Source organism: Rhinopithecus roxellana, chromosome 5 (genome assembly GCF_007565055.1).
Source record: "Rhinopithecus roxellana isolate Shanxi Qingling chromosome 5, ASM756505v1, whole genome shotgun sequence".
NCBI classification, from domain to species: domain Eukaryota; kingdom Metazoa; phylum Chordata; class Mammalia; order Primates; family Cercopithecidae; genus Rhinopithecus; species Rhinopithecus roxellana.
Window position 1 is genome coordinate 164,637,059 of NC_044553.1, and position 17,057 is coordinate 164,654,115.

At 46.7% G+C, this 17,057-nt stretch overlaps 2 gene segments (V, D, J or C); both read right to left on the reverse strand.

Moving 5' to 3' along the window:
- The window catches only part of LOC104673310, a 167,610-nt gene that overhangs the window by 114,248 nt on the left and 36,305 nt on the right, over nt 1-17,057 (reverse strand).
- LOC104664693 lies at nt 4,609-5,854 on the reverse strand. The segment is given in 2 exon segments: nt 4,609-5,497; nt 5,581-5,854. Coding segments are annotated over 2 exon segments (486 nt in total).

Genomic DNA, 17,057 nt, shown 5'->3' on the forward strand with positions numbered 1-17,057 from the left:
CAACTCATTCTATGAGTCCAGCATTACCCTGATTCCAAAACTAGGCAAAGTTATTATAAGACAAAACACCCTACAGACTGATCTTCCTTGTAAATGTAGATGTAACAATTCTTAACAAATTTTGAGAAAATTGAATCCAACAATATGTAACAATAACAACACATGATGACCAAATGGAGTTTGTCTCAGGAATGCAAAATTGGCTTGATAGTAAAGAATAAATAAATGTCATTAATTCATGTTAATATAAGAACTGTGTAATCATCTTAGTAGACAGGAAGCATTTAATAAATTCTAGCATGAGCATCTGATTAAACAACTATCAGAAAATTAGGCATAGGAGCAAACTTCCTCAATGTGATAAAAGGCATTTATAAAAACCCTGCAGCTAACATCTGGCACCATAGTAAAAGACCAAACTCCAAGGTCAGGAAAAAGGCAAGAATGTCTGTTTTCACCACTTCTGTTTAACATTGTACTGGAGGTCCTACCGAGTGTAATAGAGAAAGAAAAAGACATGAATTTATCCTCACTGGAAAAGAAGAAAATCTGTCTCTCTATATAGACCACATGACTGTTTGTATGGAAAATCCTATGGAATCTAAAAAGTGCTGCTAAAATTGAGAGGAAATTTAGCAAGTGTGCAGGATATAAGATCAATTCAATTTCCTTGCTGTTTGAAGAACTTCCTTTAGCCAGTCTCTAAGAGTACATCTGGTAGCAAAAATTCTTTTAGTTTTTGGTTATTTAAGAATATATTCATTTTCTGCTCATTTGTGAAGGATAGTTTCATTGGGTATAGAATTCACAATCAACAATTCTTGAATATTGAAAAATATCTGAGAAAGACTCCATCATTTGAATTGGCATCCTTGATAGGTAATGCTTCTTTTCTCTCTTGCTGCTCAGTGCTGTCACCAGGGCAGTGCATGGAATAGATGGTGTTCAGTCCACATGTGTGACCACTCAACATGTATTTGAGCAGGTGGGCCAGGTGGGTGCTGAAGGGGAGGCTGAGTAGAGTGGTCTGGTGAGTGCTTGTCTAAGTAGGGACTTGCCAGGGCATAGCCAAATGCAGGAACAGTGAGGTCACAGAGTGGGAGGATGGTTTGGAGAGAGGGGCTCAAAATGACAGTGGGGAGGGTAAATGTACATATATTTGTTTCTTTGTATAAAGGCGATAAGTTTATTGTAGGAAGTTTGTAAATTATAATAATAAAATGATATCCATTCAACTCTACATTATCCAATAGCATGTGCCACTTACAACATTGAGCAGGCCCCCCCGCATGGCTGGGTTCTCATCTCACGGCTGGGGATCCAGATGGGGAATGGCCATGGCGTAGGTGTCTGGCAGAAATCTCCTTAAATCAGCCCTGGTCATTTATAAGTTCCAAACTGATGAGCTATTATCCACTCAGACCCTACTCAAATCACTCTGCCCTTCTTGACCGCCACCCGAACCAATGCCTCCCAACATGGTCCCTCGTTACTAACGGCGTGGAGTGTAAGGAACCACCAAGTTCAAAGCAAAGGCCTTAAACACCCTGAAAATTAGAATTTGTAAACATGCAAATGCAACTGCCAATTTAAAATATTACCTAAATAAATAAATCTCAAAGGGATGTTTTATTGCCAAGCCAACAAATTTTAAATTATTAATTCAACGACAGTAGTGTATTAGTCTGTTTTCACACCGCTATAAAGATACTACCTGAGACTGGGTAATTTACAAAGAGGGGAGGTTTAATTAACTCACAGTTCCTCGTGGCTGGGGAGGCCTCAGGAAACTTACAATCATGGCAGAAGGTGAAGGGAAAACAAGGGATGTCTTATGTGGCAGCAGCCAGAGAGAGAGCAGGGGAACTTGCCACTTTTAAACCATCAGCTCTCACCATAACTTCCTCACTATCATGAAAACAGCCTGGGAAAAACCACCGCTTGATCTGGTCACTTCCACCTGGAGCCTCCCTGGACACATGAACATTACAATTTGAGATGAGATTGGGGTGGGGACACAGAGCCAAACCATATCCCATAGGAACCTAATAGGAGAATAAAGTAGGAAAACTTCCCACATCAGTAACCCTTTATCAGTTGGTAATCCCAATCTGCAAAATAAAACTATGTAATTTTACTAAGATAATGGAATCTTCTCTACAGAATGACTTTCCAGTGCAAAAGTTCCCCCCCTCACCATGAAATCCACGTGACCATTTCCCATTTGTGTAAAGTCCACGGTTAGTACTGAGACTTCTGAAGGTCAGAAATTCCTTGGCTCATGCTGCATGGTCAGGACGAGATGTAAGAAGTATTAGCTAACAGACATGAAACAGCTTTTGTGTGAAAGATGTTACAAGACATTTAAGGTATTTGCTTATGATTAGTAAGTATTCATTGTATCATTGGAGCACATGTACTTATATACCCTGGAAAAATTTCCATCTTGGAAATATATTATTTTGGGGAAAAAGATCAGAAAACATATTGTTAATCTTTGTTTATAGAGTCTTAGTCTTCTAAATTTGAAATTATTGGCAGTTTTCCTCCAATTGTAATGATAATCAGCCAATTTAAGGAGGTTTTTTAGTTGCAGAATTTCTAAAGAGGTGTCCTCTGCTGAAATCTCAGTATTCACTACTTCTTAAAAACCCATGCATGGATGGAGAATGACATCAGCAAGATGAACTTAGAGAAGCCTGGTGTTCACCCCCACCCTCACCACAAGAAAGGAACAAGGCAAAGAAGAAATAGCTAAGGTTCGACTGGAGTGTTGAAGGGAGACTGATTGAGTGCAGCAGAGGTGTGGAAACGCACCTGTGGTGATCCGAGGGCAGCATGGAGGCACTTGGCCTTTGCAGCCTTGTCTTCCCCACCCAGATTGGATTGCCCTGGACACAGGAGGGACTTCCCATGTTGAGAAAAGGTAAGCAGATTTCCCACCAGCACCACTGCCACTGCAAACATCTACAGCCCTTACAGCAGGAGAATTCCATAGTCTTTGCAAGCCCTCAGCCAAGTTTGGGAGCTGCCAGGAATGATCCAAGATTAGGAGCACAAGGTGCGTACTCCCCGCCCCCATTCATCCACTGTGAGCCAGGCTGCTGCAGCCCAGTGCCATCTTGAGACCGAAGCCACCTCTGGAGTGCATCCTGCCCTGAGGCCAGTAGCCACTGCCCCTTTCTAGCATTGGGGCTCCATCTTCATGATGCCCATATCTGGGTGGGTGAATGCCACAACCCTGGCTGTGCAGAGCCTAGGCTGAGGATTGGCAGTGACTCTGGCCCTGCACAGCAAAAAACCCAACCCCTGCTGCTGCACACCCAGCTGGAGGAAAAGCCAGTCAGTCCTGCCCGGGGCGAATCCACCACTGATTTGGTCAAGCTGCCGAGTGCCCTCCCCTGAGCAGGAGAGGCCCCTGAGCCACTGAGCCCATGACACTAGCTCCAGGCTGGCAGAATGGATATGTGCCCACATTTGGGGCCTCAGAAATAGCCTTGTGGCATCCAGTCAAATTCCCACAGATACGCCGTTGACCTGCCCAAAGGCTCTACACCTGCAATTAGGCCTGAGAAACGGCATCATGGGCCGCCCCTGGCAGACACTCCTATAAGCCAGCAAGCAGCTGTGCCACCATGACTCAGGCCTGAGAAACAACCCTGTGCCACCCCAGCCCCCCAGCAGACACACACCCAGGCCAGCTGAGGAAGCCATGTGGCCATGTCCTGGGTCTGAGAAAGAGCCCGTGGGGTGGCCCCAGGAGACACATGCCCAGGCCAGTTGAGCAGCCATGCACTTGTGTCCCGAACCTGAGAAACAGCCCTGTGGATTGCCCTCAGGAGCCACAGCCCCAGACCAGCCAAAGAGACTTGTGCTTGGGTCCTGGGCATCAGAAACAGCCCCATGTCCCCAACCCTAGTGAGCCTGGCACCAAGTTGGTCAGTCCACCATGTGCATGCATGTGCCCCTGACCTCAGAAACAGCCTGGTGAGTCCACTTCTAGCAACGTTGCACTACCACTGCCACAAACCTCTCAGCTTAGGCCTACTGAGGCACTGGCAAACGTCACTAATGTGGACTGCAGCTGAAGAAACTACATGGAGACTACACCACTGCATCGACCTAGAACTAAAGCCAACACACCCCACCAAACTGACACCCTGAGACCCATCTGTACTAGCAAGTCTTTTCCTACAAAACCTACTCCATTAAATTGGAAGGGATGACTGGTCTACTAGATGTGTAGAAATCAACGTAGGAACACATAAAACATGAAAAGGCAAGGCAACATGATACCTAAAAAAGACAACAGTAATTCTCCAGTAGCAGACCCCAATCATAAGGAAATATACAGAAAGTCAGAAAAATAATTCAAAATGATAGTCTTAAAGAAACTCAGCGAGATACAATAGTGTACCGATAGAAAATTCAATGAAATTGGGGAAACAATTTGTGATATGAATGAGGAATTCAACAAAGAAATAAGTATCATAAAAAAGAACCAACGGAAATTCCAGAGTTGAAGAATTCAATGAATGAAATTAAAAGTACAACTGAGAACTTCAAGGTTAGAGTAGGCCAAGCAAAAGAGAGTTTCTGAAGTTGAAGACAGATCTTATGAAATAGTTCAGGCAGATGAATAAAAAGAGAAAAAAGAGTAAAAAGGAATGAAGAAAATCCCCAGGATTTACGGGACACAATTAAGTGGACAAATATTTGCATTACAGGTATTCCAAAAGAGAAGGGAAATGGTGTAGAAAACACATTTAATGAAATAATAGCTGAAAACTTTCTGTCTTTGGAGAGATAGGGGCATCCAGATCCAGGAGGCTCAAATGACCTGAAATAGAACCTCTCTGAGGCAGGCTATCAAAAGTCCAATTGTCAAAAGTCAAAGAGAAAGAATTCCAAAAACAGCAAGAGAAAAGCATTAAGTCACATATAAGGGAATCTGCATTAGACTAAGAACAGATTTCAAAAATATGGAAAAGGGTTTTCTATGATCTCTGTTGCTGAGCTGAAAAAACAATTTAAGACACAGCAGGAAGTTCCATTTTTGCTTAACTCCATACCTGCTCCTGGTCTGGGCCCTGGGCTGGCAGTGCTGGGTGCCCTCTGGGGTCCTGAGCCTCTCTGCAGGGAGGTTTGTGTCTGGGCTCACGCTGACTTCCCCTCACTGTGTCTCTTGCACAGTAATACACGGCCGTGTCCTCGGGGGTCACAGAGCTCAGCTGCAGGGAGAACTGGTTCTTGGATGTGTCTGGGTTGATGGTTATTCGACTTTGCACAGATAGTGCATAATCATTATATCACTTGGACCTGTAGTATGTCCTTCCCAGCCACTCAAGGCCTCTTGATGGCGACTGCCTGATCCAGTTCCAAGCAGCACTGTTGCTAGAGACACTGTCCCCGGAGATGGCACAGGTGAGTGACAGGGTCTGTGAGGGCTTCACCAGTCCTGGACCTGACTCCTGCAGCTGCTCCTGTGACAGGACACCTAGAGATGAAAGGAAACAGCAAAGTTAAACACCCCTCACTCTGTGAATGCTGCTGTGAATACAGCATCGCCCTGACACTGACCCCATGGGAGGCCCAGCACGGGGAGGACGATGAGGAAGGAGACAGACATTGTCTGGAGCTCTGTTGACTGCCCTGGTTAGCTGGAATTCAGCAGGCTCTGCAGTTCTGCAGCGGGGGAGGCTACATTTAAACAGGAAACCACGCCCTGGCATTTGCTTGTGTGCACCACTTGCTGATATAAGGCCCCGGGAGGGAGATGGCCCCCTGAAGAGCAGGGGCCCTCAGATCTACAACTGGGTTTCCCTAAAGCCATTTTCTTCAGCAGATTGGACCCAAAGAGGAGTTCAGAGGCAGGACCCCCGGGTGTGATGACTCTGGAATTCCAGCATTTGGCATCTTACACCAACCAAAGTCTATATACCCTTATTAATGGATTAGATCCCCTTCATTTATTCACCATTCATTCATTGATGCAACAAACCCTGAGGGCCAATGATACTCTACCCCACCCCCAGGCATGAGGAGGCATCCCTGAGACAGATGCACCATCCCTGTGCTCCTGGGGCCAGGTGCCAGGTCCCTAGAGAAAGACGGCTCCACACCCACACCACCCCAGGCAGTCCCACTGCTTTGGGAGTGAAGGGCAGCAGGTCAGCATCCTGGTCCTGGAAAAGCCTGCAGTGGAAGGGAGATGGATTTTGCTTCTGTGTGGTGGGGCAGGATGGAGCTGAGTGCAGGGAGCTGTGAGCTTCTAAAGGGAGGTCCACAGAGCACAATGGACAAGGGCAGCTCATCCCAAACCCCCAGGGTGGTGGAAACACCCTAGGATGGGGTTGGATGGGTGAGTAGGGGCTCTTTTTTTTTTTTTTTTTAAATAGCCTCAATCATGAATCTGCAGGAGTGAGGGCTAATGACAGGTGACCATGGTGCACACAGAGTCTAGGAGGGGCCTGTTTCTGTCCGGTGACACTTTCTCCATATGTGGCCCTGAAGTGTAACACCCTAGTTCCTGTGGTTCTCGGGGTCTACAGTTCTACCCTCTACTCCTTAGTACTCACGTGTCACCCACAGACATTGCATCTGGGGTGTGGGAACAGGGGTGCCACCACTTCTCACCACATCCAAGGGCCACCGCAGGCTGGTTGATTTGTGGGGGTTTGTGGTTCCAGGGCATGGCTTTCCAGAGGACCATGGGTGGCTATCTCCTGCGCATGGAGCTCACTGCACAGTCAGGGCAGAGGGCTCAGAGTGCATTGGGGAAAGGCAGCTCCCAGGGCATTCCTGGTGACTGGCTGGGACTGAACATGGAAACCCTGCGCTGTGTGAGGAGGGGCGAGGCAGTGAGTGTGGCTGCCTCCCAGCGGTGTGGGGCTGTGCCTCTGCAAGGGCTCGAACCTGTGTCCTCCTGTCGATGGTGGACCCATTGTCCTCATCCACACCTCCGCAGGCCTTTTCCTGACTCACTGTAGGGTCTGACTATGGCCCTGATAGACAAAGACTTTCCCGTCTGCATTCTCAGTCTACAGCCCATCCTGAGCCCAGGGCGAGGTCCAGGCTTGCACAGGAAGGAGGCACTGATGGGCACGGGGTGGACTGTCGCCACAGCGGGCTGCCCAGGGCTGCCAGGTGAATTAGCAGGCTCCTAGCTCTCAGATGCAAGGCCGGTTTCCTCTCAGGAACCTACCCTCGTTTCCTTGGTAGCCCATTTCACGCACTGGGCTCTGAAGAGTTCCGGTGCAGGATGAGGAGGTGGGACTGAGGTCTGGACAGACAGAGAGGCGTGTCCCATGGGGCCCACATCGTGGGGCTTAGGAATGATGATGTGTCCAGGAGAGGGCATAGCCTCCACCCCTCATCTTGACAGGGGCTGTGGTGTGGCTTTGGAAATTGGATAAGAATGGTGGCCGCAGTTGCTGGTGCTGTAAGAACAGTCACAGCTGCGCTGCGGCCACAGTCCCCCTGAGAGTGTCCTCCCCAAGGCATTCTACAGCTACTCACACCACCCGCTCAGTGTCTGCAGGTCCTGGAACTAGCCGGAAAGCCTACCTCAAGTTGAAAGGTAAAAGCAAAACTGTCTCTGTTCAGAGATTACATGGTTGTAGACACAGAAAATCTTAAAGAATCTGAAAGAAAGAAAAAAAATTCCCCAAAACAAAAACAGAGACTGCTCAAACTAAGAATTTGAGCATATAAGCACCAAACAATTGGAAAATTAATTCTGAAAGGAAAAAACTTGTGAAGACATAAAAAGCAATCAGGATATACCTTAGAAGAAATATCAAACGATGTGGAGATCTTTGCACCGAAAATTGGAAAGCATTGCTCAGAGGCTGTGAGCACATGAAGAGATACACCACAAACTGGATGCACGGATTGGAAAACTCAGTGTAATTAAGATGCCAGTTTTCCCTAAATAAAATCTATAGTTTAAATTTAATCCAAATCAAAATCCTGTTCAACCCAGCAATTCCATTACTGGAATTTCTCCAGGGTATATAAGTACCGTGTGCTCCAATGATACAATGAATGCTTAGTAATCATGAGCAAATACCTTAAATGTCTTATAACATCTTTTACACAAAAGTTGTTGCATGTCTATTAGCTAATAATTCTTACATCTTGTCCAGACCATGCAGCATGAGCAAAGGGATTTCTGACCTTCAGAAGTCCCCATTCTAACTTGAGGACTTCACACAAATGGGAAATGGTCACATGGATTTCACGGTGGTGGTGGGGAGCTTTTGCACTGGAAAGTCATTCTGTAGAGAGGATTCTGTTATCTTAGTGAAATCACACCATTTTATTTTGCAGATTGGAATTACCACCTGATAAAGGGTTACTAAAGGGTTACTGATGTGGGAAGTTTTCCTACTTTATTATCCTTTTAGGTTCCTATATGATATGGTTTGGCTCTGTGTCCCCACCCCAATCTCATCTCGAGTTGTAATTCCCATGAATCGAGGGAGAGTCCAGGTGCGGGGTGATTACAGGCGTCTGCTACCACGCCCAGCTAATTTTTGTATTTTTAGTAGAGACAGGTTTTGCCGTGTTGGCCAGGCTGGTCTCAAATCCTGACCTCAAGTGATCCGCCTGCCTCGGCCTCCCACAGTGCTAGGATTACAGGTGTGAGCCATTGCACCCGAGCTCCAGGCTACACTTTAAGCATTTCTTAGGTTCAGTTCACAGCAGCCTTTAGTCCTGAATTAATGTGGCACCGCTACTCACGTACAAGATTACTTCGGAAGATTGCTTGCAGCTTTACATATCTCAAGATCTTTTCACCCTGGCCGGGAGCAACACAAACAATGCTTTCCTTGTGTAGATTCTGTGTAGTTTTGGGTCCACAGGTTTCTGGTGATTTCCCCTGATGTTGAGTCGTTTCTTTTCATGCAGGCATAGGTCAGTGCTCAGCCCCAAACTTCAGGGATCCCCCTCTCTGCTGCAAGTCTCCAGCTGCTCTTCCCCGCCCCCCGCCCGTCCTGGCTGCTCAGCAGCCTGCTCCCAGGTGCTCCTCCCCACAGGCCGCTGCTGCCTTGAACTCTGCTCTCTGTGCGCTCAGCTCACTGAGCCTTTCCCTGTGTCCTGGCAGCTGCTTTCAGGCAATAGCACGATTTGTCAGTTTTTCTTTTCTCAGGGGTTACCATCCTGTGATGCTTGTTTCCAAATGTCTGAAAACTACTTTTTGAAAACATTTCCACCTCAGTGTTCTATTTGTTTAAGGAATGTGGGTAAGCGCATTTTACCCACATAGCTTGAACCAGCATTAAAAAATATTCTTAGAACCTGTTAAAGACAAAGTGTAAAACTGATCACAAACTCAAATGCCGGACAGTTACACCGAGATCCTTTTTTGTTAGGTTACAGCCTGGACCTCTGTTACTGCGGCCGAGGCCCTCTTGCCAGGGTCCCAACAGCAGGCCCCTTACTGAGCGGGGACTTCCCACGTGCCGCCTTACAATTGCAGTGTTTCTGCAAGCAGAGGCCCAAGGAAGCAGGAAGCACTCCTCAGTATTTAAATTAGTTAGCAAGAGGCAAGGAATGACTTTCTCTACAGGGTGATTAAAAAAAACAACAACTCTGAAGGTGAGAGGTGCAGTTTGCTCAGGGAAAATAAAACCCATGACCTGACTCAACATGGACTCAAGCCCCTGCTTCTGGGGCCTCTCTGTGGTCTGGAGTGCCGCCTGGTGGTCCTGTGCTTCCCTGCAGGGAGTTTGTGTCTGGGCTCACACTGGGGTCCCCATTCTGTGTCTCCCACGAGAATGTGTGGCCGTGCCCTTGGCCATCACGGAACTCAACTGCAGAGATAACTGGGCCTTGGGTATGTCTCTGCAGATGGAGGGTTGGCCTGGAAGGGTGGGCTGAAGTGTGCGCTCCCCCTGGAGCGGAGGTGCCCCAGCGCCTTCCCAGAGTGCTGCTGGGTTCAGGCCCAGAGGTCCGTGAGGACCTCACCAGCCCTGGGCATGGCTCTAGTAGCTGCACCTGGTACAGGACTCTCAGGGACAAGAAGCAAAGAGATGAGTCACAGACATCATAGCCCAAAGCCCCAGTTCTGAAATCTCTGACAGTCACATGGAGGTACAGCCATCAGGCAGAGGATGACACACAGAAATCTCATGTTCTCCTCAACAAGGGGCACGACTTTCCCAGTGGCCTCTCCAGGACAGAACAAGAAAAAATAACAGGCTGTCTCTAGGCTGAGGTTGCATTTCACTGGGTCTCTGGGATGGAAATGTGTCTTGCGTCTTCAGGAGTCTGCAGGGCAGCCACTGCTGTGACGCAGGTAGAAACTTCTCTCCCCTCACGTCCTGGGCCCTCGTTACCCCTGCCACAGTGGAATCAGACTGGGCACCGCTTTAGAGAGAAAAGGAGGACATGGAGTGAGGGCTGGGTAGTGGAGACTATTGAAGGGAGTCCAAACTCTCCAGGGGAAGAGAGGCCTCTGGGAACGCTTGGCATTGTTTACTTCACTTTGCAGGAGTAGGAAGGAGCTGAGAGTCTAGGGAGAGCCTCAGACACACAACCCTAATTTGGCATATAGGGGAGCAATCTCCTCAACCCAGGAGAAGGGGCGGCTCCTTGTGCCTCTGCAGACAAGTGGCAGGGACTGGGAGGGCATTATCCCTGCCCAGCAGGTGGTGCTGCCTCCTTGTTCCCTGCCTGGCACAGCCTCAGGGTGCAGCTGCTGGCTTTCCCAGGGTCTGTGGAGAGGGTCTTCTTGGTACTTCCTTAATGTCAAATAAAGTGAACGCTTTCTCAGTGCACATCTTAATTCATCATTGCAAAGGCCAAGACACACACACACACACACATCTATATTTTTTTCTGACAAGAGCTAGAGACAATTGATAAGTATGTCGTGTGACTACAGTTCACCTTAAGGAAGAGAAAACTATTAAGAAATGTCTTAAGTGTAAATTGTGCCTAATTATGAGTAAATTAGTAACAGAAGTAAAAAATAACTGCAGTCAACTTACACACTTTAAGAGAATACTCTGTGGAACAATGACATGTTGTTAAAAATGGGACAGTTAATTGGTCATGTGTGGTGACAGGTCAATGAGCAGATCGTGTTCTTGCTGGAGAAGTCGCAGCATCCCCACAGGTGGACTTCCTGCCGCAGTCTTGCGTGTCCCACACTTCTGTCCAAAGCATGTCAGGGAGGAGCTCAGTGTGCACGGCAACCTGACCCGTGCCACCCAAGGGATGCATGTATTTCTCCTCTTACCCTGTGTGTCTGTCTGTGTTCCACAGTGATTGTGCAAACTCCAAATACATTGATGACTCACCACTGCCTTTATGTTAGAATAAACAAAACAGATTTGTGTCTCTCATTTCTGTCTCTCTCTCTCCGTCTCCCTTCATCTGGCCCATCTCTCTGTCTATCTTTTTGTCTTATTATTTCAACAAAAGTTCTTAGGGTCCGTCTACTGTGCTGAAAACTTTCTTCTCACCAACCATTATAAGCTGGAGAATGTTTTCTCCACCTTATTACAAAATGTTATAGCTAATTCTCTTACTGCAGAATACTCTTTTAATATGGGTGCCCTGTTTTAGAATTTAAAATTAGTATCAATTGCCATTTTTTCACAATTATAATTCGTATGTTACAAATGAGTTTTGTAACAGGGCAGGGCATTAATGAATTAAATTACTCTGTAATAGGAATGAGAAACTTTATTTTAATATTTTTGAGACAGCGTCTCACTTTGTCACTCAGCCTGGAATGCAGTGATGTGATCTCAGCTCACTGCAACCTACACCTCTTGGGTTCAAATGATTATCCTGCCTCAGCCTCCCAAGTAGCTCGGACTACAGGTGCACACCACCACGCCCACCTAATTTTTGTGTTTTTGGTAGAGACAGGGTTTCACCATGTTGGCCAGACTGGTTTTGAACTCCTGACCTCAGGTGATCCACCTGCCTCGGCCTTCCAAAGTGCTGGGATACAGGCATGAGCCACCGTGCCCAGCCAAGAAATTTTATTTTTAATGGACCCTCTTAGATAGTTCTTAATAATGGCTGTATCAAAATACATGCAATTATCCGTATGGAAGTAGCTTCTTTCCTACAAACTTAAGAATATTTCAAATCATCTTCTCTCTAATCTTTTGAATTACATGAGTGAGAAACAGATGATAAGTATTTCATGTTATTTTCCGAGACATCACTATAAGCATCAAGTAACTATTCACATGTGTGCCAGCGATTTCTCTTCATACTCATAGGGGTTTTGTGTTTCTAGAAGATGCCCATTTTTTTGTCTCCTCTTTGCTTTTTCCTTCTTGTAAATATTGGACTTCTTGATTCTTTTCTCATGCTGTGGATCCTCCTAGGGAAGGATTCTCTACAGTACTACATGTGTTAGAATGTTGGGTGAAAAATTATACATGGTTAAAATAATGAATGAGCCTGAAAAAAAGAGCTGGATGTTGCCAGGTGCTTGGAATAGACACAATTAAATAGGGCATTTGAACTGAGAATGAAACCTGAATGCCCCTCACAGTTCTGAGGTAGGTTTAACATACACAGGATGGGAGCAGCCTTGTGTGACTTGTGGGACTGGAGCTGAGGTTTCTGCTTGAGTAGAGACGTTTTTTTTTAAAAGAAATAATTAGTTTCTTTTTTGGTTGACACATACAAATGACCTGTATTTATTTTGTGCAGCATAATGTTTTGAAACTTGTCTACACAGGGGAGTGGCTCCACTGAGCTAATTAACATCTATATCACTCACATACTCCCCATACGGCTAGAGAGGTTCCAAGTTGGCTTCAGCCATGATGCCAGGTGAGGAACATTCTCTCATGAAGAGCAGCCCTGGACATGGTAGAAAAGCAAACCCCAAGCCCCCACTGTTCACAAAGTGGTCCTAGTGTCTCACCCACCATCTGGAGCTGCGACACTGAGCTAGGAAATCACTGTCGTGGAGTGCCACTGGCAGCACATGGGTCCCAGGAGCCAGGAGCAAGGTGCCATCCACAGATGCCTGCTCCCGGGGGACCACAGCTCCCGTGATGAGGTCTCACACATAGAAACTATGTGATGAGCAAGGGAAAAGCGCGTCATGGCATTCTGAAGGCCCCAAAGAGGGAGGCAAACCTGTGGAGATGGCAGCTACTTCAAGTTGCTTTCTGATTTTTCTAAAATTATAAAATAGATCAATAAAAGCTAGAGAAGAATGAATAATTCAAGAACAGATTTTAAGAAAGGAGAACTTTCTGATGTGTGAAAGAACCCAATGTGCATTATCATAATTGCAGGCATTGGGCTCTCAATGAAACAGTGACCTCACATTTGACACTCAGAAGGGGATAAATATGTTGGATAGATTGCCAAAGTGCTCTAGGAAGAAAATAATCCATCTTTAAGTTTACAATACCACTCTTTCTATAATGATAGTGAAAACAAATTCCAGATACAAATGGCAGGAGAGTGGAGCATATAGGTTTTGCTGAAGCTGCTGCTGAGTGTGCTTCACATGCACGATCTCAGCTGTGCACGGTGTGTGGCCAGTGGGGAGCAGTGCTTGTGGGTGGCTGAATAACCCACCCCCAGATGTTTACATTCGAACCCCCAGAACATGTGGATTTGTGACCTCGTATGGCACGAGGAACTTTGTAGATGTGATTACATTGATCTGGAGAGGGGAGAATACGACCCCCCATTATCTGGGTGGGTACGATGTAATCACAAGGGTGCTCATAAGCAGAAGCAGGAGAGCCAGAGTCAGAGGAAGGGCGATGTGACGATGGACACAGAGATGAGGGGATGGCCTTTGAAGATGGAAGAAGGGGGTGCAGAACAAGGAATATGGGTTCTAGAATCGGGAAAAGGCGTGAAAACAGAATCTCCCTCCTAGGCTTTGGAAGGAACCAGCTCTGCCAACATTTTGCCTTTAGACTAATAAAACGGCAGGAGAAGCCTGGCGTGGTGGCTCAAGCCTGTAATCCCAGCACTTTGGGAAGCTGAGGCGGGCAGATCACAAGGTCAGGAGATCGAGACTATCCTGGCTAACACAGTGAAACCCTGTGTCTACTAAAAATACAAAAAATTAGCCAGGCGTGGTGGCAGGTGCCTGTAGTTCCAGCTACTCGGGAGGCTGAGGCAGGAGAATGGCGTGAACCCGGGAGGCAGAGCTTGCAGTGAGCAGAGATCACACCACTGCACTCCAGCCTGGACAACACAGCGAGACTCCGTCTCAAAACAAACAAACAAACAAACAAACACCACAGGACCACCAAGAAACTGTTCTTTCTCACATAGAACACAGTCGGTATGCTCACACGACGTGTGGGTTTGAGAGTTAAAGGAGACTGCAAGATCTCTGGCTGAGACCGGGCAGGAATCAGGTGGAGCAAGAAGGTGGGTGGGCAGGACCTGATTTTCAGGCGTATAATTGTGAGGCACTGATGAGATTTCCAGGTGGAGACAGAAGGAGGAGTTGTGTGTTCAGGTCTAGAGTGGAGCTAGTAGGTTGATCTGAGCCTGAGAAAGGAGGGCATCCTCTAGGGATTGCAAGTAGGAAAAAGTGAAGAGTGGATGACTGTCAACAACTAAGCGGGAGATTTCTGGGGGTGTCCGCTCACAGAGCCAGCAATGGCTTATGGTTCGGGTTTGTAACCCCAGTCACTGAAAGGGTCCTCACAGTCTCTCTCTGCATATGTCCCTGGGGCTGAGTGCCCCAAAATTAGGCAGATGTCAGGCAGTCACACTGTCATTGGGTGCCCTATCAAAGCAATGGCTCCATTTCCACATTTATTATAATGGCTCAGACGCTGTATAAGAGCTGTCTTCAGGGTAAGGAAATCTGAAAGTCTCTTGCCTCCCAGATACTGAAAATATAAGTCAAGTGGCTCATATCTCTGTACATAATAAATTCACAATACAAGACTTTGGCGGGACACTTATGTCCTTCAGAATTGCGTGCTTTGCTGATAGTAACCAAGTCACACATTTCACTTTTCAAAACACACAATGATGGATCCTGAAAAAGCCACTTGATAGAACTTCAATCCTCTTAGGCCCCATTCAGTAGAACTTAATGATAGGCTGGTTTAACTCAGAGACACACCGATCTCCTCAGAACTAATGACGGGCTGGTTTCACTCAGAGACACACCGATCTCCTCAGAACTAATGACGGGCTGGTTTCACTCAGAGACACACCGATCTCCTCAGAACTAATGACGGGCTGGTTTCACTCAGAGACACACCGATCTCCTCAGAACTAATGACGGGCTGGTTTAACTCAGAGACACATCGATCTCCTTAGAAATAAGGACGGGCTGGTTTAACTCAGAGACACACCTATCTCCTCAGAACTAATGACGGGCTGGTTTAACTCAGAGACACACCAATCTCCTCAGAACTAATGATGGGCTGGTTTAACTCAGAGACACATGGATCTCCTCAGAACTAATGATGGGCTGGTTTAACTCAGAGACACATGGATCTCCTCAGAACTAATGACGGGCTGGTTTAACTCAGAGACACACCAATCTCCTCAGAACTAATGACGGGCTGGTTTAACTCAGAGACACACCAATCTCCTCAGAACTAATGATGGGCTGGTTTAACTCAGAGACACATGGATCTCCTCAGAACTAATGATGGGCTGGTTTAACTCAGAGACACATGGATCTCCTCAGAACCAATGACGGGCTGGTTTAACTCAGAGACACACCGATCTCCTCAGAACTAATGACGGGCTGGTTTCACTCAGAGACACACCGATCTCCTCAGAACTAATGACGGGCTGGTTTCACTCAGAGACACACCGATCTCCTCAGAACTAATGACGGGCTGGTTTCACTCAGAGACACACCGATCTCCTCAGAACTAATGACGGGCTGATTTAACTCAGAGACACACCGATCTCCTTAGAACTAAGGACGGGCTGGTTTAACTCAGAGACACACCTATCTCCTCAGAACTAATGATGGGCTGGTTTAACTCAGAGACACATGGATCTCCTCAGAACTAATGACGGGCTGGTTTAACTCAGAGACACACCTATCTCCTCAGAACTAATGATGGGCTGGTTTAACTCAGAGACACATGGATCTCCTCAGAACTAATGACGGGCTGGTTTAACTCAGAGACACACCTATCTCCTCAGAACTAATGATGGGCTGGTTTAACTCAGAGACACATGGATCTCCTCAGAACTAATGACGGGCTGGTTTAACTCAGAGACACATGGATCTCCTCAGAACTAATGACGGGCTGGTTTAACTCAGAGACACACCTATCTCCTCAGAACTAATGACGGGCTGGTTTAACTCAGAGACACACCTATCTCCTCAGAACTAATGACGGGCTGGTTTAACTCAGAGACACATGGATCTCCTCAGAACTAATGATGGGCTGGTTTAACTCAGAGACACACGGATCTCCTCAGAACTAATGACGGGCTGGTTTAACTCAGAGACACACGGATCTCCTCAGAACTAATGACGGGCTGGTTTAACTCAGAGACACATGGATCTCCTCAGAACTAATGATGGGCTGGTTTAACTCAGAGACACACGGATCTCCTCAGAACTAATGACGGGCTGGTTTCACTCAGAGACACACCGATCTCCTCAGAACTAATGACGGGCTGGTTTAACTCAGAGACACACTGATCTCCTCAAACAATTCCTTCAAACTCCAGTCCAGTGAATGGACACCCAGTGGATCTCCATCTTCTGTAGGACTAACTCTCCCTAAATTCAAGGCTCTTAGCTGAGTCGCCCTCATCCCAGCTTTCAGGACTTCTCCATCACTCTTTGAGATATTTATAGGCTTATATTCATTGCATTGCTGAGGCTATTTAAAATGTTATTTCCATATCTTTACAAATGTTTGATGTTGCTCTTATCTCATAAGGGCTGGAAAACCTATTGAGGCTAAAAACTCCCCTCGGATTATTGGCCATAGAGGGTCCTGTGGGTCAGTCGGCTGCTCATCTGATACGAGCCCATTTGAGCCTAAACGTCCACAAAAGCAAAATCAAAAAACAAATGAAAACAACATCAACACCTGCCAACTGCA